Below are 24,911 nucleotides of genomic sequence, written 5' to 3' on the forward strand. Positions count from 1 at the left end.
AGTCTCTGTCTGATTGAGGGGCACTGGGAAAATCAGCAATGCCACGAGCTTTCAGGATGTTTAAATCAGTGTGCCCTCCTCCCGTCTGAGGCCTGTGTGTGTTTATGTACACATATGATAGAAAATATTTGCCTTGTGAGATTGGAAAGATGGCTCAGCAGTTAAGAGCGTTTGCTGCTCTCGCAGAGGACCTGGGTTTGGGTCCCGGAACCCACATGGCGGCTCATCTGTAATCCCTGTTCGAAGCGGTATCTGATGCTCTCTTCTGGGTGGCACCTCCTCTGTGGGCACCAGGCATCCACATGGCACACAGACATACATACAGGCAAATCAGGCACAGGTATAAAATAAAAATAAATGTAGTATTTTTTTTAAAGATTTATTTATTATGTATACAGTGTTCTGTCTGCATGTGCACCTGTGCACCAGAAGAGGGCACCAGATCTCATTATAGATGGTTGTGAGCCACCATGTGGTTTCTGGGAATTGAACTCAGGACCTGTGAAAGAGTAGTCACTGCTCTTAACCTCTGAGCCATCTCTCCAGCCCTAAATGTAGTGTTTTTAAAATTGGTTTTTAGTGTGAAGTGATCTTAGAAACCTCTAGACACAGGCAGGTCTAAAGGAGCGTGCCCAGCAGAATGACATTACGGAGAATACACACCAGTGTCTCCTTTTCTTAGCTCTTATTGTTACTGACAGTAAAATGTAGCAGAGTGTGAGCCCCACATTTCTCGGTATCGTGAATATTGTATAAACTCAGATATGTATAAACCTCACATCTGGGTAGGACACACACACACATGTGAAATAATCCAGTATTAGACTGGGCCATCCTTCCTGCCAAGCAAAGCATGGAGCAAACGCCAGCTATGAGCGGCCCTGGCAGCATCATGCAGACACAAACCCATGGCCTGTGGCCTATGGCCCATGACCTCTGGCCTGTGACCTGTGTCCTGTAGCCCATGACCCGTGGCCCGTGGCCTGTGGCCAGTGGCCCGCAGCCCCTTCCTTCGCTGCTGGCAAGAACACGGCTGGAGCTCTTCCAGCTGCACTTTGCAGACTGTGACCTTAGTAAGTCCAACTTCTTTGCATTGCTGGAACTGACTAGAAAGGGCCATGCATTTGCTGACCCACCTCTTCCTGCTTCATTCGCCAGCACTTCAAGCCAGGATGGCAAGTGTCAGAGGACATGCTAATGCGCGCTTTGGCTGAAATATATCGAGTAACATTGGCTGCTGAAGTCCCCTAATATAAGCCAAGCATCACATCCACAAAATGCTCCATTTCCTCGTGTCAAGCCGCCCCTCAGCTAAGATGCAGGCAATACCATGGCACCGATGGTACTGGCATTTACCAGTCTCTGAGGAAAGGGACGCCCCTTGGCTCACAGTAACTGCATCCTTTAAACTGCAGAGCTAGGCCACTGTGTGTTATTAAACTTGGGTCACAAGAAAAGAGAGCTATGGCAGACTCGTTCAGGGTGCCTTAAGGACAGGTCCCCAGGGAATCCAGCTCAGCAGTGAGAGTTCTGTGTTGGGCTGTGCTGCAGACTTTTAAAAAATATTATATATATATATATATATATATATATATTGTGTGTGTGTGTGTGTGTGTGTGTGTGTGTGTGTGTGTGTGTGTGTATTTACACATATATAAAATAAGCTACATACAGTAAGTGGAGCCATGAAACAATCAGGAAAAAAATATATATATATACTACATTCATAGTGTTTTGACTATTTGTATTTGGCAACCTTGAAGAAAACATCTTTCCTATCTTGGTGAGTCTAAAATTCTGAATGTTAATCAGTATCTATCATATCTCATCTCTATCACCTTAAAACATCTCTCTAGACCTAAAAACATCTTAACCCTAAACAACTAAGCTTAATTGTAAAACTAAACTATCTGGTCTTCAACCCCATCAGAGACTTGAGAAGGAATAAAATTAATTACCTGAGTAGACAGGAAGTACAGGCTAGCAGCTTCCAAAGTAAAAAAAAAAAAAAAAAAAAAAAAAAAGACAGAGACAGTTTGGGCCTGAATAGTCACCGAAAACTCTCTATAACATTGGAGCATCATCTCCAGCCTTCTGGCCCAGTATATGTGACAGACATATTTGGAGGCAGGAACTACTGAGGACTTGTTTACCCTATCTTGGCAGAGTTTGGCTGCCGCAGAGTGATGCACCAACCAATGACCATGCATGGTGAGGACCTAGACCCTCTGCTCAGATGTAGTAGACAGGCAGCACAGTCTCCTTGTGGGTCCCACAATATGGGGGAGTAGGGGCTACCTCTGGCATGGACTCTGGCCCCCTCAATATTGATCATTTCCCCCTATGGACAGGGTGGCCTTGCCAGGACACAGAAGAAGAGGACACAGGTAGTACAGATGAGACTTGATAGGTAGAGGTCAGATGTTAGGGGAGGAGGGCTCCCCTTTCTGAGGACTAGGGGAGGGAGGGAGAGAGGAGGACAGAGGGAGGGGGAGGAGAAGAAGGAGGGAAGGTAGAATCAGGAGGTGATGGGGGAGGGGCCTACAATCAGGATGTAAAGAATTCAAACCGCAGAACAAGCAGGTAATTTATATCGCTAATCCCATTACATGGGCGTAGCTCTGAGACCGGCTGAGGAATGAGTGTCTATGCACAGACAAGGCTTCTTGGTGGTGACGGAATCCCTGTGACTTATTAGATGCCATTCTTCATATGGCATGAATGAAGAATCGCAGATGTCTTTCTCCTGCTCATACAAAGAGCAAGGGGCAAGCCTTAATTGTTCTGCGCATCACACACGCCTTATACATTTATAGTTTTAGGACTGTATAATGCGTGTGAGAAATTATACGTTTTCAGAGTAAAAGAACCAGACACCGTGACGCTGGATCAGACCTGACAGGATTCATTCCTCTCAGCGTGCTGGATGCTGACATCCTGCATCCTTCATGTTCCATCACCAAGTGCTTCAGTCACTGTTCCTCATCAGAACAGAACAGCTCCCAGGACAGCTTCGTGCTGCAGACTTTTATCTCCTTGTTGCAGATGCCAAGCCTCATAGCATCACAGAGGTTAAGCTGTGCTCAGGGCTGTCCTCGTGTGACACAGGAACTTGCGTGCAGGGTATAACCAGACAGAAGATCTAAAACTTCTTGCCAGCGTTATAGAGCAAGTGGTCGAAAGCTAAGTAACGAAGAGGCAATAACTGTCACAGAAGGCGCCATTGACAGTGCCCTACGATGCATAGAGAATAAATCAGGAAGACAGCTTTGCAGGGAGTTCTTTGGTTTGGTTTAGTTTTGGGTTTTGTTTGTTTGTTTTTTGTTTTTGTTTTTTGTGGTTTTTTTTGTTGTTGTTTTTTGTTTAGTTGGTTGGTTGGTTTTTTGGTTTCTCCATGTAGCTCTGGCTGCCCTGAGACTCACTCTGTAGACTAGGCTGGCCTTGAACTCCCAGAGATCCACCTGCCTCTCTCCGAGTGCTGGGATTAAAGGCATACGCCACCACTGCCCGGCCCGCAAACAGTGCTTTTATGACCCTCCTTAGTGAAAGCTGTGCAAAACACCCCAATCTTCCCATCTACCTTAAGTTGTAGAGGGCACCCACACTTCTCCACCTCCCCACTCCTCTGGAAAAGAGCCCACGTGGGGAAGTTTGGGTAGGACCTTGTAACAATCAGCCTTTTGTCCTTTTAACAAAGTACCGGAGACAACGTCGATGTTACAAAGAAAAAAGGTTAAATGGGGGTTGCAGTTTTGGGAGCTCAGCACAGGTTTATTTGGCCCCATTGATTGGAGCCTGAGGCCTGGTAGCACATCAAGGTCGTTGTGTGAGGCAGAGTAAAGCAGAGGCTGATCCTAAGGGCCCAGCATCTCCTACAAGGCTCTCCTTCCTGCAGGCCACACCCTTCCCAAGTGTCACTCTAGAAACCAAATCTGTCTCTCTCCCTGCCTGTCTCTTGTCACTCTCCTCTTTTTAGTCTTCTTTTTTTTTTTTTTTTAATTTTTATTTTATTTTTTTGATCCAGTCTCATGCAGCCCAGCCAGGCTGGCTTTAAGCTTTCTACACAGCCAAGTGTGGTGCTCCGAATGAGGGTGCCCCTCTGAGAGGGGTTCAGATGCTTGCATGCACCCCATCCTGTTGGTGAACTGTCTGGGAAGGGCTGGGAGGTGTGGCCGTGTTGGAGAGGTGTGTCACCAGGGGTGGGCTTTGAGGTTTCTGAACCCTCTTGCCATCCCCAGTGCTCTGCCTCCTACTGGCTGCTCTTTGAGCCTTGCCTGCCGCCATGCCTTTGCTCCACCGTCATGGACTGTGGTCCACTAGAACTGTCGTCCTGCCTAAATGCTTCCTTTTATAAGCTGCTGCGACCGTGGTGCTCTGTTCCAGCAACAGGAATCTTAAGTGATAAACCAAAGATGAACGTGAACCCCCGATCCTCCTGTCAACCTGTCCTCGGTCCTGAGGGGAGAGTCATGATTATAGCAGACGGTCATCTCAGGACTCTGTGCACGTGGACCTGGTGCATTACCCTCAGCCACAGCAACACACACACACACACACACACACACACACACACACACACACACACACACACACAGGTTCCCCATGGAATTCTTCTCTGCAAGCTAAGAAGATGGGCACAGGGTCAGGTGTAAACTCATGGCTGCCTAGGGCCACTTGGCACCGATACAAGTAAGCAACCAGCCCGAGGTAGAAAGAGTGAGATGCTGGCGAGCCGAGCAGCAGGGACAAGCAGAAATAAACCTGGGAGGACCTGACCACACACCATCAGGCAAGTGATGCCGCCTGTATCTTCTACTTCTCTTTAGGTCTCTCTCAGCCAGACAGTAAAAGACGTTAGTCCAGTTTGGACTGTGCTTCTGTCCTGTGGTAACACAAGTCTTAAGCACACCAATAAATGTGGGACTTGAAATAAAGTAAAGTGACATTCGAGGGGGCGAGGAGTCCCTCTTTTTCTCTGTCTTACACTGTATTACATATAATATTTAGAATATATTTAAATATATAACATACACATTTATGAAAGTGAAATATAAGGGGACGAGGGCGGGCCGAATGACACAAGTTATGAAGGAGGATATAAAGCTAATTAATTTTTTAGTTCTAATTCTGGGTGGACCCTTTGCCTAGCGGTGGATAAGTGCCTAAAACGTATTCAGTACTGAAAGTGGAAGACTTGCTGTGAACCTCCACAGCGTCCACTTTGAATGCCAATTCTAACTGTATAGACCTTTTCTACGGTGTATGACTTCGGGGCTGGTTAAGTTTGGAGTGTGTGTGTGTGTGTGTGTGTGTGTGTGTGTGTGTGTGTAACCGGAGTTACAGATGTGGTTCTACATGCCTGGAATTGAACCAGGGTCCTCTGCAAGCATTTTGCCACTGAGCCAGCTCTCCAGCCCCACACTGCTTTTTTTTTTTTCATTACTTTATTCTAAAAATGCTTCCATTTGTCACATAGAAATTAAAGGAGAAATGAACGCTCCTTGGCTGTGGCACTCGCTACCTGGGGTACTGTTGAGCTTCGCCTTACCACTGGACTATGGTGTCCTGTGAGGGCTAAGACTACGTCATACGGAGCTGTCCACTCAGGCTTTCACACAGGCCTTCATCACAGTGATGCCTCCTTACCATACACATGGCTGGTTAAACTCCACAAACCCTCACTTCTCAAAGGGTGACCGGCAGGCCAGCAGCATCAGCACCAGGGACTGATGCCAGGACCCCACCCCAGAACTGCTGTGTGTTTTTCTTTTTTCTCTCTTTCTTTCTTTCTTTCTTTCTTTTTTTTTTTTTTTTTTTTTTTGACACAGGCTTCTTTTGTGTAGCCCTGGCTGTCCTGGACTCACTTTGGAGACCAGGCTGGCCTCAAACTTACAGACATCTGCCGGCCTCTGCTTCCCCGATTGCAAATAGTGCCACCACGCCCAGCTGAACTGCTGGTTTCCATGGCAAGGATCAAAAGTGTTGCTACAGGGAGTATAGCACCCAGAAAGAGTCCTGGAGCCTCCCTGGGGACATGACGGCACACAGCACGAAAGGAAACAGTTCCACGTGGCCCAAAGCAGAATCTGACCTGCTTTGGGAGAGAGTTCAGAAGCAGCTTGAGCTCTCAGACTCTGTGAAACTGACCTCCAAAATCACGGCAATGCCACACCTGGGCAGGTGTTGCCTTGGTTCTCAAGAAAGTACCGGGTACCGGAAGTGCAGGGGAGAGATGTGGAAGGCTGCAGTCAGGGAGGGTCTTGGTGGCAGGAGAGCTGGACCAACAGTGTAGAGCTGATGAATGCGAGATAAAAAGAGCATAAAAAGAGATTAAAAAGAGACCTGAGGCTGGGAGCGGGGTAGTCTGAAGTAGGACTTTGAGTGAGAGTCAGGGTAGGCAGATGCACCTGATGATATCCTGTACGAGGGTGGTGGGGGGTGAGGGGTGGGGGTGGGGATGGGGGGAGGTCCCCGGGATCTTTGCTCTGGACATTTAGGCCACACAGAAACACGACTTTTCTCCTCCACCTTTCACCTGGAGATTATGATTAAATTTAAGATCTGATCCGGTTCCAGGACGAGAGAGACACCAGACTCATCCTTTTCCGGCAGACAACCTTAATCCTGGACTCCGCGGATGTGGTAAAAGACAATAAATTAACAGAGCCACTTCGGTGCTCGAATGAATTGGGTTTGGGCCAGTGCCTGCAGAAAGCTTTTTGCAAGAACGCCCTGAACGATTTCCACTCGCAAACCACTCCGGGGTGCTTAAGAAGTGCAGCTGGGCGACCCAAGTAACAGCGGCTTCTAGTCAGTTAAGCGCACGTCCCCAGGGAACAATGATTTGCAGAGTGGCCAACTGCCATCTAAGAAGAGTCTGAGCAGCTTTGCCGCTGTCAAGGCTCCTCTGCCCGCCCGAACCTGCTCACCCCGCATCCGCCTGCACATTCCGAACACCCCGCCGTTTACAATTCTTTTGGCTCGGAACCCTGCAGTTTAGGCATGAAGAACCCGAACGCTGGTGGCTAGGGCTCCTCGGGAAAGCCACAGGAACAAAGTAGGTCGCCAGGCTTTCTTGCAGGTCGAGGTGCAGAGCGATCTGGGCTTGACCGCTGCAGGCAGGCGTCCACGGTGGCGGGCTCCCGCCCCGCACGCAGCTGCGACCTGCGGGGGCGCGCGCAGCCTCGTGGGGTTTCCGCGGGCGCGCGCTGAGCAGGGAGCGCGCAGGGCGGAGAGCCGGGCGCGAGCGCCGCAGCTCACCTGCCGCGGGCGCCACCGCGGACGTGCCACGCGGGTGGCCCGCGCTATTCGGCAGCACCGGAGGAGCCCCCCTCGTCCTGGGCGTGCCAAGGTGACCCCCAATGACCCCCCTGCCCCGCAGGCTGCGCGTCCCCGCTGCTAGGGGAGCGGTGCCAAATGCATGCATATCTGTCTGTCTGTCTGGGCACCTCGGTGGTACACACCTACATTTTTTTGTAGCCCTTGATCTCTGATCCGAGCAGGGAGCGTATGGGAACGCCCCCCCTCTTTGTTTGAGTCCAGAGGTGTGTTTGAGGGTTTGCACGCGCTTGGGGGGGGCATGTTTGGGGAGGGTGGGAGTTGGAGGCCCTTAAAATATTCCACCCTCCTGTAGACTTGTGGCTGCTGGGCGGTGCTCTCAGCTGCCCAGATGTCAAACAGTTGTTGGTTTTCGGCATGAGAGATGCAATTAGCCAATGTCGATTCCCAGCGCTTTGGCGAGTGCGCCTGTACCGCCTCGGGAGTCCTGTCCCGTGTTTCCCTCAGTGACAAACAGCATTTCGGTTGTGGGGTTTAATCCATGCAGACTTTCGCTTTTGTTTCTAATTCCTGAAGCTCGTGGCATTTTGACACTAGTTTCTGAGCCCAGGGCTGTCTGTCTGTCTCTGTGTTTTGCATGCTCTTGGATTGGGACCCTACAGTACCCAACATTTAAAAAAGCCTGTCTTTCCGTTGAAGAGGACAGGGGTTAAAATGAACGAAGACCCGAAAGTCAATTTAAGCGGGCTGCCTCGGGATTGTGTGGATGCTGGTGCTCCGGAGAACATCTCAGCCGCTGTCCCCTCCCAGGGCCCTGTGGCGGAGCCAGAACCCGAGCTCGTTGTCAACCCCTGGGACATTGTCTTGTGCAGCTCAGGAACCCTCATCTGCTGTGAAAATGCCGTTGTGGTCCTTGTCATCTTCCACAGCCCCAGCCTGCGAGCACCTATGTTCCTGCTAATAGGCAGCCTGGCTCTTGCAGACCTGCTGGCTGGCCTGGGACTCATCATCAATTTTGTTTTTGCATACCTGCTCCAGTCGGAGGCCACCAAGCTGGTCACCATCGGACTCATTGTCGCCTCTTTCTCTGCCTCTGTCTGCAGTTTGCTGGCCATCACCGTGGACCGCTACCTCTCGCTGTATTACGCCCTGACGTACCACTCCGAGAGGACCGTCACCTTTACCTATGTAATGCTGGTTATGCTCTGGGGAACCTCCATCTGCCTGGGGCTGCTGCCTGTCATGGGCTGGAACTGCCTGAGGGACGAGTCCACCTGCAGCGTGGTCAGGCCTCTCACCAAGAACAACGCCGCCATCCTCTCCATCTCCTTCCTCTTCATGTTTGCCCTGATGCTCCAGCTCTACATCCAGATCTGTAAGATCGTGATGAGGCACGCCCATCAGATAGCTCTGCAGCACCACTTCCTGGCCACGTCGCACTACGTGACTACCCGGAAAGGGGTCTCAACCCTGGCCCTCATCCTGGGGACCTTTGCTGCCTGCTGGATGCCTTTCACCCTCTATTCCTTGATCGCCGATTACACCTATCCCTCCATCTACACCTATGCCACCCTCCTGCCTGCCACCTACAATTCCATCATCAACCCTGTCATATACGCTTTCAGAAACCAAGAGATCCAGAAAGCCCTCTGCCTCGTTGGCTGTGGGTGTATCCCTTCCACCCTGTCCCAGAGAGCACGGTCTCCCAGCGACGTGTAGCAAGCAGCCGAGACCTGTAGGATGCCGTCTCTATCAAGTGCCCCCACGTCGCTGGGGGACAGCCAGTGTTTTCCTCTCCTTAAATTCTCTGCACTGGATCTCACGAGCAGAAGCAATGACACGTTTAAACGGTTGATGACAGTGGAAGTCATGTTACCAGTGTTTAAAAAAAAAAAAACCCAAAAAACAAAAACCGACTTCTTAGTTCAGCATTATGTTGTTTGGTTTGGGAGTCAGTTTTTTAAAAATATTTTATTTAGGAGGCTTTGTTTGTTTGTTTGGAGGGTATAGTGGGACCCCATGTGGCTACGAAATTATGCACAAGTCCCCGGATTTTAAACCTAGACTTGAAAATAAATCAGAGTTGTAAAGGAAAGTTGAGAAGGAACTACTTTTTTTGAACTTTTTTTTTTTCTTTTTTAAATCAAGGTAGATCTTCCGCTCTTATGTACCTAGCAGGTTGTGAGCTTTTTCCTATGACCAAAATGGTTTGCATACTTAGGTTTGGAAGGACTTGCTCTTATTTCCAGGAGCTCAGTGATGAATGGCCGACAGCAAAGCCACAAGCTGCTTTGTTCTTTCTTCACTCACTCTCTGCAGTCACTGCTGTACGACTGCTCTGCGGTTTTTCCGCTGCAGTGTGCACACACGGTCACCTGCGGGAGTTAGACCACTGATTGCAATGTTGCCACGCTGAACCCAGAATTAAAAGAGTGGTTTTTCAAACGGATTTTAATATATCCTTTCCAATGTGAGCCATGAAAAAAAAAGTTTTCAATTCCATATGAGATAGCACTGGTTAGATCTGCCATTGTGATTTTCAAGAGTCCAGCCTAGAGGTTTTCAGAAAGCAAAAGAGAAAATATAAATAGTATCTATTGAAAGTAGATTATATTTATTTTAATATATTCTGAAAAATAAATGAGTGTGGCACTATTAAGAAATATACAAACATCACCTTTCACATTTCTGTCTATAAATGTATTGTTGCTCTTGCTTAAGATGGATAGAGTTAAGTATTATAAATCACATTTTCCCCCCTGGTTCATATTGTTGATAGTGCAAAATGCGTCTGACTAGTGTGTGCCATCTGTGGTCACAGGATGACCACGTGTCTGTTGGTGAAAAGTTTACTCTCCTTAACACCAAAAGATGCCCCCAAATGTAACAAGGACTCTGTCTGTTGCCTGCTTCCTGAGAGCAGAGACTTAGCTGGGAACTTACTGGGAGAAGCCTCTTCAAACACTCTGCAAGGTCGCTATGCCTGAGTGTCCCTTCTGTGGCGAGCAACTGCAGACATGGACGTTGTCCCTTTGTTGGCAATGGGCTCGTTGCTCTCTACAAGAAGTGGGCAAACTCCTGGATAGTAGTACATCATGCCCAGTATTTCAGGGTCCTTGGAAGGGGGAAGGGCGTGTGGTGGGTCGTTTTGTAATAGGTCCCCCTCAAAGATTTGTCCCAAGCAGTGTGCCCATTTTAGGGTCAGTCTCTGCCAAAGCGATCCCTCCAAAGTTGCTTCTCAAGTAGCCCAAGCGAGAATAAGTCTTCTGCTTGAGTCGGAATCTCCCTCTCTGAGGCTATTTATGGCGGCGCGAGAGGGGGTGAAACACGGGAAAGGATTGTATGATCACCTCCCCAACCCGGGAAAGGATTTTCAGCGTTGTATAATCACCTCCCCAACCCAGCTGATGGCTTTAAAACATCTCCCTTGACAATCTGATGGGCTTGGTAGAATGAGTAGGTTGATTCATTTTTCCATATTTATTTCCTTTTCTTACATTGATGTACACGTATGTGCACGTGAGTGCTGGTGCCCTGGGAGGACAGAGGTATCCAGTTGGCTTGGAGCTGGAGTTACAACCACCACGATGCTGGGAATTGAACCTGGGTCTTCCGCAAGCACAGTCAGTGCTCTTAACTGCGGAGCCATCTCTCCAGCCACAGCATGTGAGTTTAGACATGGGCGGGGGGCCGGGGGATTCATAATGAGTGTTTAAAGGAGCAGATGATCTTTTGTGGAAATGGAAGTTCTCTTTCTCACATCTCCGGTAGGAAGTACAGGAGAACAGAGCGTTTTGCCGGGACCACATGCGTTCTCGGCCCCGTACTTGGTGTCTGACTAGCTTTTTTTTTTTTTTTTTGCTTTCTTTCTTTTTTTAATGTGGCTGTGAAAACACAACATTTGTGCTGAGAAAAACCATAGCTGCAGAGAGAGGCAAGAAGCAGCGGGCTGAGGGCACAGAGCCGCCGGGCAGGGCTGGAGCTGAAGGCAGGGTTCCCTCGGCCTAGAATGAGCTTCTTCCCTACCCCTACGTGATGTTGCCTTTGACCCCTCACTCCAAACAACATGCCGCTGACACAGAACCTGGGTTCTATAATAAAGACGAACCTTCCGTTTAAAACCAGGTGTGGACTGAAAACCAGTGTGGGTAAATGTTTGTGTACCTGGTGCGGTGTGAAATGGTATTTATTCAGTGGTTGCTTACTGTTTTTTTTTTTTTAACATTACCTTGCTCAGGTATGAGTGTGTGTGTGTTTCTGTGTGTGCAAGCACACATGTCGACTATGGCACAAGTATGGATGTCAAGAACAATGTAGGGATTGGACTCGGGTTGATAGGCTTGGCGGCAAGCCACCTTTACCCACCGAGCCATCTTGCTGGCCCGGCAGTTGCTTTTGACGCATATGTTTTGTTTTTTGTTTTTCAAACAGAAAAGAACAACAACAACAACAAAAACCACCTGATTTTTCCTGATAGTTTTTTTCCCCCTTGGTTCTTACTGTCTAAACTGTGAAGAGTTTTGAACATTTAAGTTATTTCTTACAGGGTTTCTCTGTGTAGCCTTGGCTGTCCTGGACTCGATTTGTAGACCAGGCTGGCCTTGAACTCACAGCCATCCGCCTGCCTCTGCCTCCCAAGTGCTGGGATTAAAGGTGTGCTCCACCACATTTAGCTGGTTTCTTTGTTTTTAATAAAGATAATTACTAAGAATTGGGTACCTGTATCAACATAGGAAAACGTGTACCAAGGATATAAATCTGTGTGTGTGTGTGTGTGAATGTGTGTGTGCATGTATGTGTATGTGTGTTAGTGTGTGTGAGTGCATGTGTTTGTGCATGCGCATGTGTGTGCCCATGTGCATGCATGTGTGCGCATGTGTGTTTAAATAGGTTCACATCATGGAAAATGCTCATCCCGGGCACTTTAGTACAGCAGGGAATCTTTTATCGAATACAATTACAATTGTTACTTATCAAGAAATTTGGTATTTTGAACAGAAATAATTGTATCTCTTGGACAGTTTATTTTACCAGACACCTTAATTAGTCCGGATTAGCTACCCAAGTAGTGGCTATTTGAATTCTGTTTCATTTTATTTTTTGACTTTCTTTATTTCAGTCAGTTCTGCATGTTCTTTTTCTTTTCCTTTGCGGAGGTTTAAACATGAAGCTTTGTCCCTGTTAGGCCAGTGCTCTGTCACTGAGCTACACGTCGCAGCTCCACTCAAGTTTGCAGATGGTAGAGCGGCCCTTCTCCCTCGGTGTAGCTGAGATGGGGCCTGGGCCTTCCTATGTAGACACCTAAATTGAAGAGCCAAGTTGGGAAGCAGAAACAGCCAGAGATTTCCCCAGGGTTCGAAGCAGGGTAGAAACGTGATGCTTAAGAAAGAAGACAGGGATCAGATGTATTTCATACCCCAAAAAGTAGAACAGAGATTCCTTAAAGTTAAAAAAAAAATACTCATCCAATACTAAAATACCGGCTGCCTTTATGTCATGGCCTCAGTGTGCAGGTGGACCGGGCGCCGTTTTGTGCTGGAAACACACACTTCCCCAGGGAGTGCTCTGATGTGACTGGAGCCATGTTTGCACTCCCGCCTTGCTGGCCCTGCACCGTGACACTGAAACACGTCGCTTTCTTGTGCCGTCTGAAAGCTCTGGTGCTCACTGGTGTCCAGTTAGGACCGTTAGATCTCCATTGAACTTTTTAGACTCACTCAACTAAGGGTTTTATAATAGTTTTATGTATTGTGGGTCAAGATAGCAGGCAGATCTGCCTTGTAGAAAACAGTGAAGGAAGATAACGGTCCCTTTCACAAGGGTGTCTGGAATGTTTCATATTTAAGAGGCATACGAATCCCCCGGCCAACGCTGAGTGTGTCGCTAACTCACACTGACTCTGTTGTCGAGGGCCTGTAAGTATCACTTTGGAGCCTCACGAAGAAAAGTGTCAAAATTTCAACATTTGCAAAAATGTAAATATAATACTTAAATATAATTCAATAAATACACATGTTTACAGTGTTCATTCTTGTGAGGGTTAGTGAAAAAATAGAGTGTACCCAAGGCACATGAACGTTAACCCTTTCCCAGAGCTTCCCAATATGAATCTATGAGGACCTGTGTCTTCATGGTCTGTATGTGTTCCATGTCAGTGTCTCGCTATTTCAGATCTAATTGTCATGATCTGAGGGTTCTAATTTCTAGAAAGCTCACAGTATACGTGTAATGGGTACCGCCTGCAGATGCCTCTCCTGACAGCAAAGGTCCTCACCTCCATCATTCAATGGCAGTTCTTATTGTGATGCGAGTGGTGTGTGTGCATGCCCACATGTGTGTGCATGTGTCTATGTGTATTCACATGTGCATGCATGCCTGTGCCCATGCCATACATGCTCACACACAGACACACAAACGCACACACGCACACACAGACACACACAGATATACAGTCACACACAGACACACACACAGACACACAGACATACAGTCACACACAGACACACATACAGAAACACACAGACACACACACAGACACAGACACACACACAGGCATAAAGACACACAGACACACAGACAGACACACACACAGACACACAAATATAAACACACAAACACACAGACACACAGACATACAGACACACACAGACATACATACAGACACACACAGACACATGTACAGACATAGAGACACACATACAGACACATGCACAGACAGAGACACACACAGACACACACAGACACATGCACAGACATAGACACACACACACACACACACACAAATTCACCTGTGGGTAATTAAGATGAAAACCTTTGCTCTCTGGCTCAGCACTTCAACTGAATTCGCCACAAAACAATCTTTTTCAACTGGGACATCAAAGACATTGTAAGCTAGTCACTTCCATTTGACTTTTATCTGTAGCCCTTTCTTTTGCAGCATTAAAAATTCTATTAATCTTAACCTGAAACATTTGATCCACCATGGTTTTTTTTTTCTGTCCAAAAAGATGAGAGCTTTACATTTCATTTTCTCAGACAGAAGTAGGTTAAAGCAAGTAGTTGCGGTGAATGCCAGCACACAACTTATATATGTCCTCGTAGGAAACATTTTAAAAAGTGATCTAAGGTTTTTTGTTTTGTTTTGGGGGGTGGTTATTTTGGCTCTGTTCTGTTTTTTGTTTTTGTTTTTGAGACAGCGTCTTGCTATGTAGTCCAGGGTAGGTTTTTTTTTTCTTTCTTTCTAGATTTCAAGTCCAATATGAAAGTGCAGGCCTGGGACGCTGAGGCAGGAGAGTCGTGAGTCTAAAGCTATCCTGGGTTGCATAGCAAGAGCTTCTCTCTCTCTCTCTCTCTCTCTCTCTCTCTCTCTCTCTCTCTCTCTCTCTCTCTCTCTCCTTAATTGGATTATAGAGTTGGGCACTAATGAATGGATTTTTCACTTGAACATAACTTTACAGGAGGAATGAAAATATTTAGTTGGACATAGATTATCTTGGTATTTGGCTCTTTAGACAGATCATTTTGAGTAGGGTATTTTAAACATACACCCCACACATATACCACACACACATACACACACACACACACACACACACACACACACCACACACACACACATCCCACCACATAACATACACACAAGCCCACACACATCCCCCCACATACATACAACACACACAAATACATGCACACAAACACACACACACACATACATACACACACCTTTCCCATATACCACACACACACATACACACACATCCTCCCACATACCACACACATATATACACACACAAACACACACATTCCCCTCCAAACCACACACATACACACACACACACACACACACACACACACACACATCCCACCACATAACATACACACAAGCCCACACACATCCCCCCACATACATACAACACACACAAATACATGCACACAAACACACACACACACACACACACATACACACACATCCTCCCACATACCACACACATATATACACACACAAACACACACATTCCCCTCCAAACCACACACATACACACACCCCTCCTACATACCACACACACAAGCACACACACATCTCCCCACATACCACACACACACACACACACACACACACACACACACACACACACACACACTGGAGTTTTCAATAAGGTTTGGAATTGTATTTCTCAATCAAACAGCATATTTGAGTTTAGGGAGTCCTACCTGTGTGGCTGAAAGTGTGACCTTCTCCCATAGGGAGTGACAGTGACCAGTCTTCTACAGACATCATGAGGTCATTGGGGTGAACCTTTTTGAGGCAGAGTTGCTTCTGATCCTCTTTCTAGGGCCATTTGAACCACAGTATGCTTATTCCTGGATTCTATGTAGTTTACTACTCGGAAAAGAACCAATAAAGTTGACTTTTCTGAATCAAACACGAATCATTTGGGTCAAGGTATTTGTGTTAGCAGATACTGTGAACTCTCCTTCACGGTGTAGCAGTATTTTAATATAACCCAGCTCGGGTATATTTTTCTCATTGCCTTAGAATTCTGTTTTCTCTGGAGGTAAAGAGACACTTCCGGATCCCAGGAGTTACAGTCAGATTTTTATCTTGAGAAGTGTTGGGGTTGGCTGGAGAAATCGCTCAGTGGTTAAGGACATGTACTGTTCTTCCAGAGGACCTGAGTTCATCCCCACAGCCTGTGCCAGTTGCCTCACAGCCACCTGTAACTCCAGCTCCAGGAGGATTGGGTGCCCTCTTCTGGCCTCTGTGGACACTGCACTCGTATGCTCACACCCAACACACCAGACCTCACAAATACACAGAATTAAAAGTCTTTGAAAAAAAAAATTAATTGAGTACAATTGCTTTCTCCTTCAAATAAAACCACCCCAATTACCTAAATCATTTATTTATGATTTTATTTTGTGCATTTCTGGTAATTTTTCCAATTCATCGCTCCTTGCCATTTATTTTTTCCTTTGAACATTTCCCAGCACCAAGCCATCAAAATGGAATGGCCATTCACTAACAGAATACTAGAGAGAATTGTGGGCCACCCCGTGGTCTGCTGAACAGTAGTTCTTCGAGGATAACCCATCACCACCACCACACCAGCATCTTGTGGGATCACATTCCAGTGATACTGTGGCCTGACCTCCAGGAGAGCGGGACCCTATGACCCAGGGTTAGCACTCCAGGTGTTTCTCATGTGCATTAGTGTAAGGTCCAGGTCCCAGCACCATACGAGGTTGCTGGCGACATGAACGCCTCTGTGTCACAGGGACCCTTTGGAGTCATTCTGCCACATCCATGCCGAGCTTGTAGGTTTCTGCCTCACGCTGGTTACTGTTTGCAAGGTTTCGCTAATTCATCAAGTTCAACTTGAGCTCCAGCTGCCGTGAGCTCCATGTCACTGATGATGTCCCTCAGAGGGTAAAGGGCTTGGGAACGAGAGCCATTGACATGGCCTTTTCCCAGTCCCGCTCACGAGCTGACTGTGACTCCATCCATGCAGTCAGTTTGTCCATCCACACCGGCCTTTCTAGTCCTGCAATGGTGTGCACATGAGTGTACACACATGCATGGGTGTGTAGACACACTCACACACTTTGCCTTCAGTCTAGCTTGGTAGTGACTTGCGGGGGCGGGGTGGGACGCCTTGGCAAGCCCGGGTCAGAAGAGCACCTCTGGCATTTTCCATGGCATCTCATCTTCACACCAGCCTCATGGCCTTGTGGCTTACTGTGCAGAAAGGGCGATACCCAGTAGCTGTGAGCAGACCCAGGGCAAAGCTTTTCAGGGTTTTACAGCCAGCTGGGGTACCTGCCGCCACTTAGCTCTGGAGCCTGGTGTTCTTCATCCTTTGGACCGTGACACTGTTTCAGACAGTTCCCTTGAAAAGTGCCTGGTGTCAAGAGACCACGGTCCGCACACTCCAAATGGCCGTGATGGGAGCTGCTCTCTTTTTGTGAGGTTCTGGGAGGAGGGCTTCCCCTCTGCTGTCCTAGTGTGAACAGCTAAGACGTCCAGCCTCGTGTCCAGCCTCTGGGATTCCAGAGGTGGGACCGGAGCCCAGGACTTAAACCTACTGCTGTTGCCTGGCCTCCTGCTCAACTGGCCCCTCCAAGCCTGCCAGTTCTGCTTTGCTAAGCTGAGTGTGCTCCATGAGACCACCTCGGTATTAGGTGCGCCAGACGTGATAAACCTTTAATAGGCACAGTACAGACAGGTTGGATGGGCTAAGCGCATCCCCTCTCCCCCCCCTTTTTTAAATCCGGTATAGTCCTGTTCTAAGTCAGAGAGCACCTGACTGACATGTCTACTTGGATGCCACTTCCCATCATCTCTACATTGGTATTGTCCTCATTGCTGCCTCTCCAAGGCTTATCAGTATTGCTTGCGTTCATATGCATCTCAGGTAATCATTTCAGCAACACCAGGAGGTGTGCACTGATATGTTCTCCCACCACAGATAAGGACCAAGGATGGATGTGGAAGCATAAGGGGCTTCCCCAAAGACAGTCTCAGCTCAGGGAGAGAGGTGTGGTCCAGGACCAATGGGCCACTGACATAGTGTGTGTGTGTACATGCATGTGTATTGTATATACGTGTATATGATGTGTCTAGGTCTATATGCATGTATGTGTGTCTATGTGTCTGTGCATATGCATGTGTACATATGTATCTGCATATTTGTATATAGGTGTATGTGTGTGCATGTGCATGCGTGTGTCCATGTGTGTGCACTCTCACTTAGATGTGCTATTGAAAAACTATTGAGGATGTGTAAAATAAAGATTGCTTTTTTTTGTAATAAACATGAAATATGGTAAGGAGGATAGTATCAGACTACAGAGAGTTCAGATACCTCACAGTCAGATTTTCCAAACTTGCATGTTTACTATACTCTATATTTTTCAAAATAGATCATTTAATAGTGATTTTTTTTGTGTGTGTCATTGCTCATGCTTATGTTGGATCTATAGCTTTAGCTAAATATATGTTTAGTCTAGAGTGGTCAAAGCCAGATGGCTTATTGAAAAGCTTGACCTGGGGCTGGAGAGATGGCTCTTCCAGAGGACCTGGTTCAATACCCAGCACCCATTTGGCAGCTTCCAGCTGTCTGTAACTTCAGTTCCAAGGGCTCTGACATCCCTGTACAGAAAAACAGTCAGGCAAAACACTAGTGCACATATTTAGGTATAAGCTAAATTTTTCATGGGGGCATCTATAAGAGATTTTTAAAAATTATTTTATGTGTATGTGGCTTATCTGTATATATATGTACCATGTGCTTGCAGTACCCACAAAGACCAAAAGGGGGAGTCAGATCCTCTGGACCAGAGTTTTAGATGGTTGTGAGTCACCATGTGGGTACCGTGCTGGGAACTGAATCCAAGTCCTTAGGAAGAGTGGCCCGTGCTGTTATCATCTGAGCCATCTCTGCAGCCCTAAGAGATTTTTACAGTAAACCCAGCAATATTATTTTTGGAAGCCCAGTTTCTGCCTATTGGTCTCCCTTATCGTTCTACGAGCTTGAAATTAGACACTCTGTCTGTTTTAAGAAAAACTTACCAGAAAGAGATATCAAATCAGTGAAATAGAAAAGTCTGGAGCGATTGTCAGTTTGGATGATAATTCTAACTCTTGGAAGGCACACCATGGCACTTTAAAAACAGTAGCTTTCTCCCTCTGTTCGTCCTTTAAATGTAATTAATCTGTAGAAAGTGAAACGGGCTACAACCATTCCTGGACACATTCCTGGTGACAATTCTGGGCTGAGGGCCAGGGCCACTTGTTCCTGCTTCAGGTCAGGCATCCATTTTTGTGCTCCTCAAGCTATGCCTGCCTGGAGCTGTCTATTCTGTTATGTGGGGTGCAAAATAGGACTAAGCATGGCCTGGATCCCCAGAGAGACTCCCCGTCAACCAGCCTCTAGAGGCTTCTGGTAATGTTTACTGCAAACATACCCTGTTCTGAGCTCTGTGGAGATTCGTGAGTGGATCCACCCCCTTGTCACCTGGGCCAGCTGCCATCGGTAGCTTTTCATTCACCATGACATTCAGGACAGTGGCCAAGGACTCATGAGGGTCAGATGACAGGGAGCCTGTGGGACAGGGCGGGAGGGCTATGTGGGACGCTAGGATTGGGAGCTGTGATGTTAGCCCTGAACCACCCGCGTCCTGGGACTGATGGCTAAAGTGGCACCAGAGCACGAGGGCCTGAGGGAAAGTGGGAAGAGTTAGGCACGGCTCAGCAGTCAAGGGCTCTCCTGTTATGAGCAGGATGCTGTAGTCAGTCTCCGGCAGCAAGGGGGAAAGCAAAAAGCCAGGGCTCTGGTTTAACAGCAGAGAGAAAGCATCATTAAAACCGGGAATAGTTAGGTTCCTGCATCCTTGGGGTCATCACACTCCTGGGAAAGCGTGACAGCCATCAGAAACACAGTCACCTTCTCCTCTCATTGCTAGTGGCCTGCAGAAGGCCAGGTGCTCTTGGGACTATCACAGCGCTTGTTTCTGAAGCTGTGCGGGCCTTGCGTTTCTCATGGGTCCAGCGACTCCTGAGTAAAGCACCGGAGCTGCCTGACAGTAGCTTCCTTTCCTATGATCCCTCAGAAAACACTTAGCCAGCTTGCTCTCTACAATTTGGTTGCAGTAAGATATACACATAGCCCTGCCCCTACTGATGAAAACAGCCCTAACTGGCAGTCTGACTGTGTGCAAGCCAAGAGGCCACATGTGCGCAGGGGTGTGAGTTAACCTGACCGACTAGTTCATTTTCACACTGTCTCTTCAAAACTATCCCTGCGACTCTTTGAACCTGAAGTGTTCAACATAAGAAATAAATTGTTCTTGACAAAGTCCTCTAAGAATTTCCACTGTGGAAGAAAATATCCTTCCTTGGGACCTGAATGAGAGTGAGGGTGCTGTGGTTTCATCTTTGAAATAGCATTAGCCGTTGTCCTGGATGCTATTTAAAATCACAATTGTGAGCTGAGCGCAGTGGCCCACACCTTTAATCCCAGCACTCAGGAGACAGAGGCAGGTGGATTGCTGTGAGTTCAAGGCCAGCCTGGTCTACAAAGCGAGTCCAGGACAGCCAGGGCTGTACAGAGAGAAACCCTGTCTTGAAAACCCTTTTTCAAAAAAATCACAATTGTACTACACTATAAGCTGCTGAAAGGAAAATAAAAAAAATTTTTTTAGTTCATCTTTCTATGATTTACTTAAAAAACAAAGTGGCTGTCTGGGAATTCCTTGAGAGTTTATATGCAGTATGTGAGACACATAAGTTTGTTTTTTAAGAAAATACTGTGACTTTTATAATGCTGTACAGCTACAGTTTCAAGTGGCATTTGGTTTCCCTAAATCTGCCATCTAAAAACTAGGTCCTCTCTCCAACATGAAGAGCTCTACGCTGGAAATTTTGGCTTAAAAAAAAAATAGAAGCCTTGTGGTGGGGTTGGGGGTGGGGCTGGGGATTGTGGGGAGAGGGGGAGAGTGGCGCACACCCTTAATCCCAGCCCCTGGGAGGCAGAGGCAGGTGAATCTCTATGAGTTCAAGGCCAGCCTGGTCTCCAGAGTGAGTTCCAAGACAGCCAGGGCTACACAGAGAAATCCTGTCAGGAAAACAAAACAAAACAAAAATTAAAACAAGAAATAAAATAAAATAAGGAAGCTTTAAGAAGGCAGTGCACTTTTTTGTTACATTGTTAAAAGAACCTGGCTAGAATGATTTTGTTTAAACAATATGTTTTAGTTTATTATTTTATTTGTATTACATGTTATTATATTTATTGGTGTGTGTGTATGTGTGTATGTATCTGTGTGTATGTATGTGTGTGTGGTGTTTACATGCACATCTCTCAAAACATACCTGTGAAGGTCAGAGACACGAGCAGAAGTTGGCTGTCACCACCTCAGCTCTGGAGTTAACCCTGAGGTCACCAGGCTTTTCAGAAAGCGCATTTCCCACATCACCAGCTCCAAACACTTACATTTTATGTGTTAATTTTTAGTTTATTTAGTTTCCTCTTCTGGGCACCCAAACCAGGACCTCGAGCCAAGCTAGATAGGCGCTTTACCAGTAAGCAGCACCTTCAGCCCCAGCAAACATTTTATGAGTGTGAAAATGAGCAGAGGGTCATAGGACCCACGCCACAAGTGACGCAGCAAGGGGGTCATCTTCCCATGTACTCCAGAAAACGCATTCTGATTTTTCCTCTGAGAGTTTACATCCCTTTCAAGAACGTTTCGGGCTAGTGAGATGCTTTGGCAGGAAAGGACACTTGTTACCAAGCCTGACAGCCACTCTGAGTTTGATCCCTGAGACCCACCTGTTGGAAGAAGAGAACTGACTCCTGCAAGGTCTTCTCTGATCTCCATAGGTGCCTCCCCACACTGGACACCCTGTCTCTGCCTCCTGAGTGCTGGGATTAAGGCTAATACCACCACGCCCACCATGCCCAACTAGCCTTGGGTTTATTTGTTTGTTTGCCTTATTTTAATGCCCAGGAGCTATTAGGCAAGACTTCCAGCACTCATACTGAAACAGCTCAGTGTTCACTGCCTTGTAACCATCTTCTGGATTCTTTGGGCACCCAGACACATTTGGCAGCCAGCTGGGCATTTGTATTTCTGGTGTTAGTTCTATCTCCTGCTTTTGTTCAGAACTGGAGTGAGCCAAAGGCATTTAATGTCCCCAGGCAAGTTGGTGCCTACCCATGGGCTCTGGGAAGGAGGTCAGCAAGGCCCCTTTGCCCCGGCCAGGTCATCATGGCATCATTTGATTTTGGAAGAAGCAGGGCCCAGAGGTGGTGGAAGAGGGCTTATAAAGACCAAACCTCTAAGGGCACTGACTGCTCCTCCAGAGGTCCTGAGTTCAATCTCAGAAACCATATGGTAGCATCTGGTGCCCTCTTCTGGCCTGCAGGTGTACATGCAGGTAGAGCACTGTATACACAATAATAAATAAAAATAAAATCTTTTTTTAAAAAAAAAGAAAAAGAAAAGAAAAGAAAAAGACCAAACCTCTACTGAGGCTGCACTTCTCCTGTGGGGGAGATTCCTTCCAGGAGTTACCATGCCATGGTCTGCTCATCTACCTCCAGGGTGGGAACCCCAGGAAATATGACCTTGAACTCTTACAGGAAACTGCAGGCTATGAGGTCTATCAACACAAAAGCCAAGAATGACATCATGTCACCTATGATGCCTATGGCCCATGGGAGCACACAGAGGACCCACCTACAAATGCCCAGGCGCTTGTCAGTGTAGAAAGCACCACACTGAGGTAGATGTTAGGGTGATTTAGGTTGAGGTCAGTGTTGAGGTAACAACTTCAGCAGAGTGTATGCACTCGTGTGTAAATCATACCTTTCTCTTGGAGGAGCAGGCTGGGCTCCTCTCCTTTCTGTGCACTTGGGCTTCCGCAGGCAACAGTACGCCTCTTCTCTAGTGCCCAGACAGTGGCAGTCTGGGCTCTGGGGTGCAGCGTGTCCCAAACTGCTCACAACTTTCCTTACCCCGAGGGAAAAGTACGCATGGGCTTTAAGGCTTTGCTAAAGTTTTCAGGTCTTAAATCTTTGATGAATAATTTCAAATGTATTCAAATTTCCGTTTCAGACTATTGAAGGAAAAATGAGAAACTTAAAACTTCAATGTTAAAAACAGACAAGGAAGGAAGGAGAAAGAACCGAGTACATTTGCAGTTCCTGAATTTTATAGGCGTACAAGATCCATATTGGTATGTACAGCGTGAATCTCCTGTGGGCATTAAAGGACCAGTAGTGTTCAAAGGCACTTATGTGGAGAGAAGGGTGTATGAGAGGGAACGCGCACAGTGCAAATATGTATTTCTGACAATATCCTCATGTTACACATTGCCGTGCACAAGAAAATTTATATAATTAAAAGTGTTTTAGTTACTTGAAAAGTATCTTATTTCACATGTATGAGTGCACGTGTTTCTATAGACTGCAGGTATGCAATGCCCACGAAGCCAGAAGAAGGTTTTGGATCCCCTCAGACCCGGGTTATGCATGGATGTGAGCTGCCTTGTGGGTGCTGGGAACTGAACCTAGGTCTTCTGCAAGAGCAGCCACTGCTCATACCTGTAAAAGAAACTTTCATTCTCCTGGCTCAGTTGTTGTCTGGGGAGGCTTACTGCCTCCTTCTGCTAACCTAGGCCTAGTTCTGGAAGCTTCTAGCCTCCATACAATCTAACCTAGGCCTAGATATTTTCAGCCTGAGACTTACTGCTTAATGAGCTCACCCTTTCTTGTTCTTTCTGAGCTCTGGGTTGCCTGGTTCAACTCAGCTGTTCTGGCTCAAACTCTTTTACAAGCTGATTTATTTAATCTGGCTTCTTTCTTAACTCGGAATTGCTCTGCTTGGCCTAACTCAGCAATCTGCCCTAATCTTCTGGCTCATTCCATCTTTACCTGAGTTCTCTCTCTCTCTCAACCCATCTCTCTATCACTGTCCTGGTGAAACTGCTCCTCTCTCTTTCTGAAAAATTGCCTCTTAAGTAGCTTGCCTTTCCTCTCTCTCTCCTCCTGAGAGTTAAGGGTATCCTATTCTGTCAAATCTTTTCTGATTTGTCACCTTTTCTGCCACTCAATTAGACATCACTTTCAAACATAGGCCCTACTAACTTTACCTTTGTTTGGGATTAAAGGCATGTACCACCATGTACCATCAGGTAAAGCTTTTTTTTTTTTTAATTTGATATTTGCTCTATACCAGGCTGGCCTTGAACTCAGATCTGTTTGCCTCTGTCTCCTGAATTAAAGGTGTGTTTGTATTTCAGCCAGATCACAGAGACCTAGAAGGTCTTCGGATGTGATCTCTTGCCAGAGCAGACGTGTTCTGAGTTAACATTTCTTCTAACACAACAACTGAGCCATTTCTTCAGCCCGTTTTTATTCTCTCGAGGGCCACAGAGTAGCCTGCGGAGAGGCCACAGTCAGTGTCCAGGGCTACCCGGGAGAAAGTGTCCAGCTGCGTTATTTTATACAACCTGGTTGTGAATGCCATGTTTTTCTGCTCTATTAATTAAATGATGTCAAGACCTCAAATACTAGCAATGTCAGTGGATGGTCGCCTTATATTAACTACAGCTGCACAATTTCCAAGACGGCTCAGCAGGAATGCGGGGAGCTGTTATCCCAGGCAGGGTCGTCACCAGCTGCCTCACAAGAGTCCGAAGCCTCTGATTCAGGTCTCCCAAGGGATGCTATGTCCAGCTGCCTGGCAGCTGGAACAGCTGTGGTCTGGCTTCCCCAGAGCATGGTGGTGATGACCCAGCAGAAGGCCTCTGAGGGCCCAGCCTTAGAAGTCAGACACTAAGCAGGGAAGTAACAAAAGCATCAAGTGGAGAAAAATTACAGTCCACCTGGTCAGAGGCAGGAGAAGATTCTAGAAGTATCTTGTCACCACTTTTAGAAATCTCCAGCCTGCTTTGGATATGCTTTTAGAACCTGAATTGCTTTTTCTGGGGATCATGTCTTTCTATTTTATTTTTTAAAATATTTTCCTTTTTGCTATTTATTTATTTATTTATTTATTTATTTTTAATTGGTATTTGCTAAATTGTGCTCTCAATCAACTGTGCCCATACTCTCCCAGAAACACGAAGA

The 24,911-nt window shown here is 46.9% G+C and overlaps 1 protein-coding gene and 1 long non-coding RNA gene across 6 annotated transcripts in view; one reads left to right on the forward strand and one right to left on the reverse strand.

Annotated features, from left to right (window-relative positions):
• The first annotated feature begins 7,040 nt into the window (after positions 1-7,040).
• On the forward strand, positions 7,041-9,727 carry GPR12 (G protein-coupled receptor 12). 5 transcript variants are annotated; one of them, XM_084761819.1, is made up of 2 exons: positions 7,041-7,057; positions 8,382-9,727. In XM_084761819.1, the coding sequence occupies exon 2, from the start codon at positions 8,470-8,472 to the stop codon at positions 8,995-8,997; it is 528 nt and encodes a 175-aa protein (XP_084617945.1). In that variant the 5' UTR covers positions 7,041-7,057; positions 8,382-8,469; the 3' UTR covers positions 8,998-9,727. The 5 variants fall into 5 exon arrangements, with proteins under 5 accessions (XP_084617945.1, XP_084617941.1, XP_084617943.1 ...); XM_084761815.1 differs by having other exon boundaries at positions 7,045-7,057; positions 7,978-9,727; XM_084761817.1 differs by lacking the exon at positions 7,041-7,057 and adding an exon at positions 7,229-7,351 and having other exon boundaries at positions 7,978-9,727.
• A 1,276-nt stretch (positions 9,728-11,003) lies between these two features.
• Positions 11,004-24,911, reverse strand: part of LOC311586039 — a 35,209-nt gene continuing 21,301 nt past the window's right edge. Inside the window, exons 5-6 of the long non-coding RNA XR_014775445.1 lie at positions 22,648-22,897; positions 11,004-12,657 (exon numbers count right to left, since the gene is read on the reverse strand). This is a non-coding gene — a long non-coding RNA (uncharacterized lncRNA). The remainder of the gene's footprint in view (positions 12,658-22,647; positions 22,898-24,911) is intronic.

Source organism: Acomys minous (genome assembly GCF_964271855.1).
Source record: "Acomys minous genome assembly, chromosome: 16".
Classification (NCBI taxonomy): Eukaryota; Metazoa; Chordata; class Mammalia; order Rodentia; family Muridae; genus Acomys; species Acomys minous.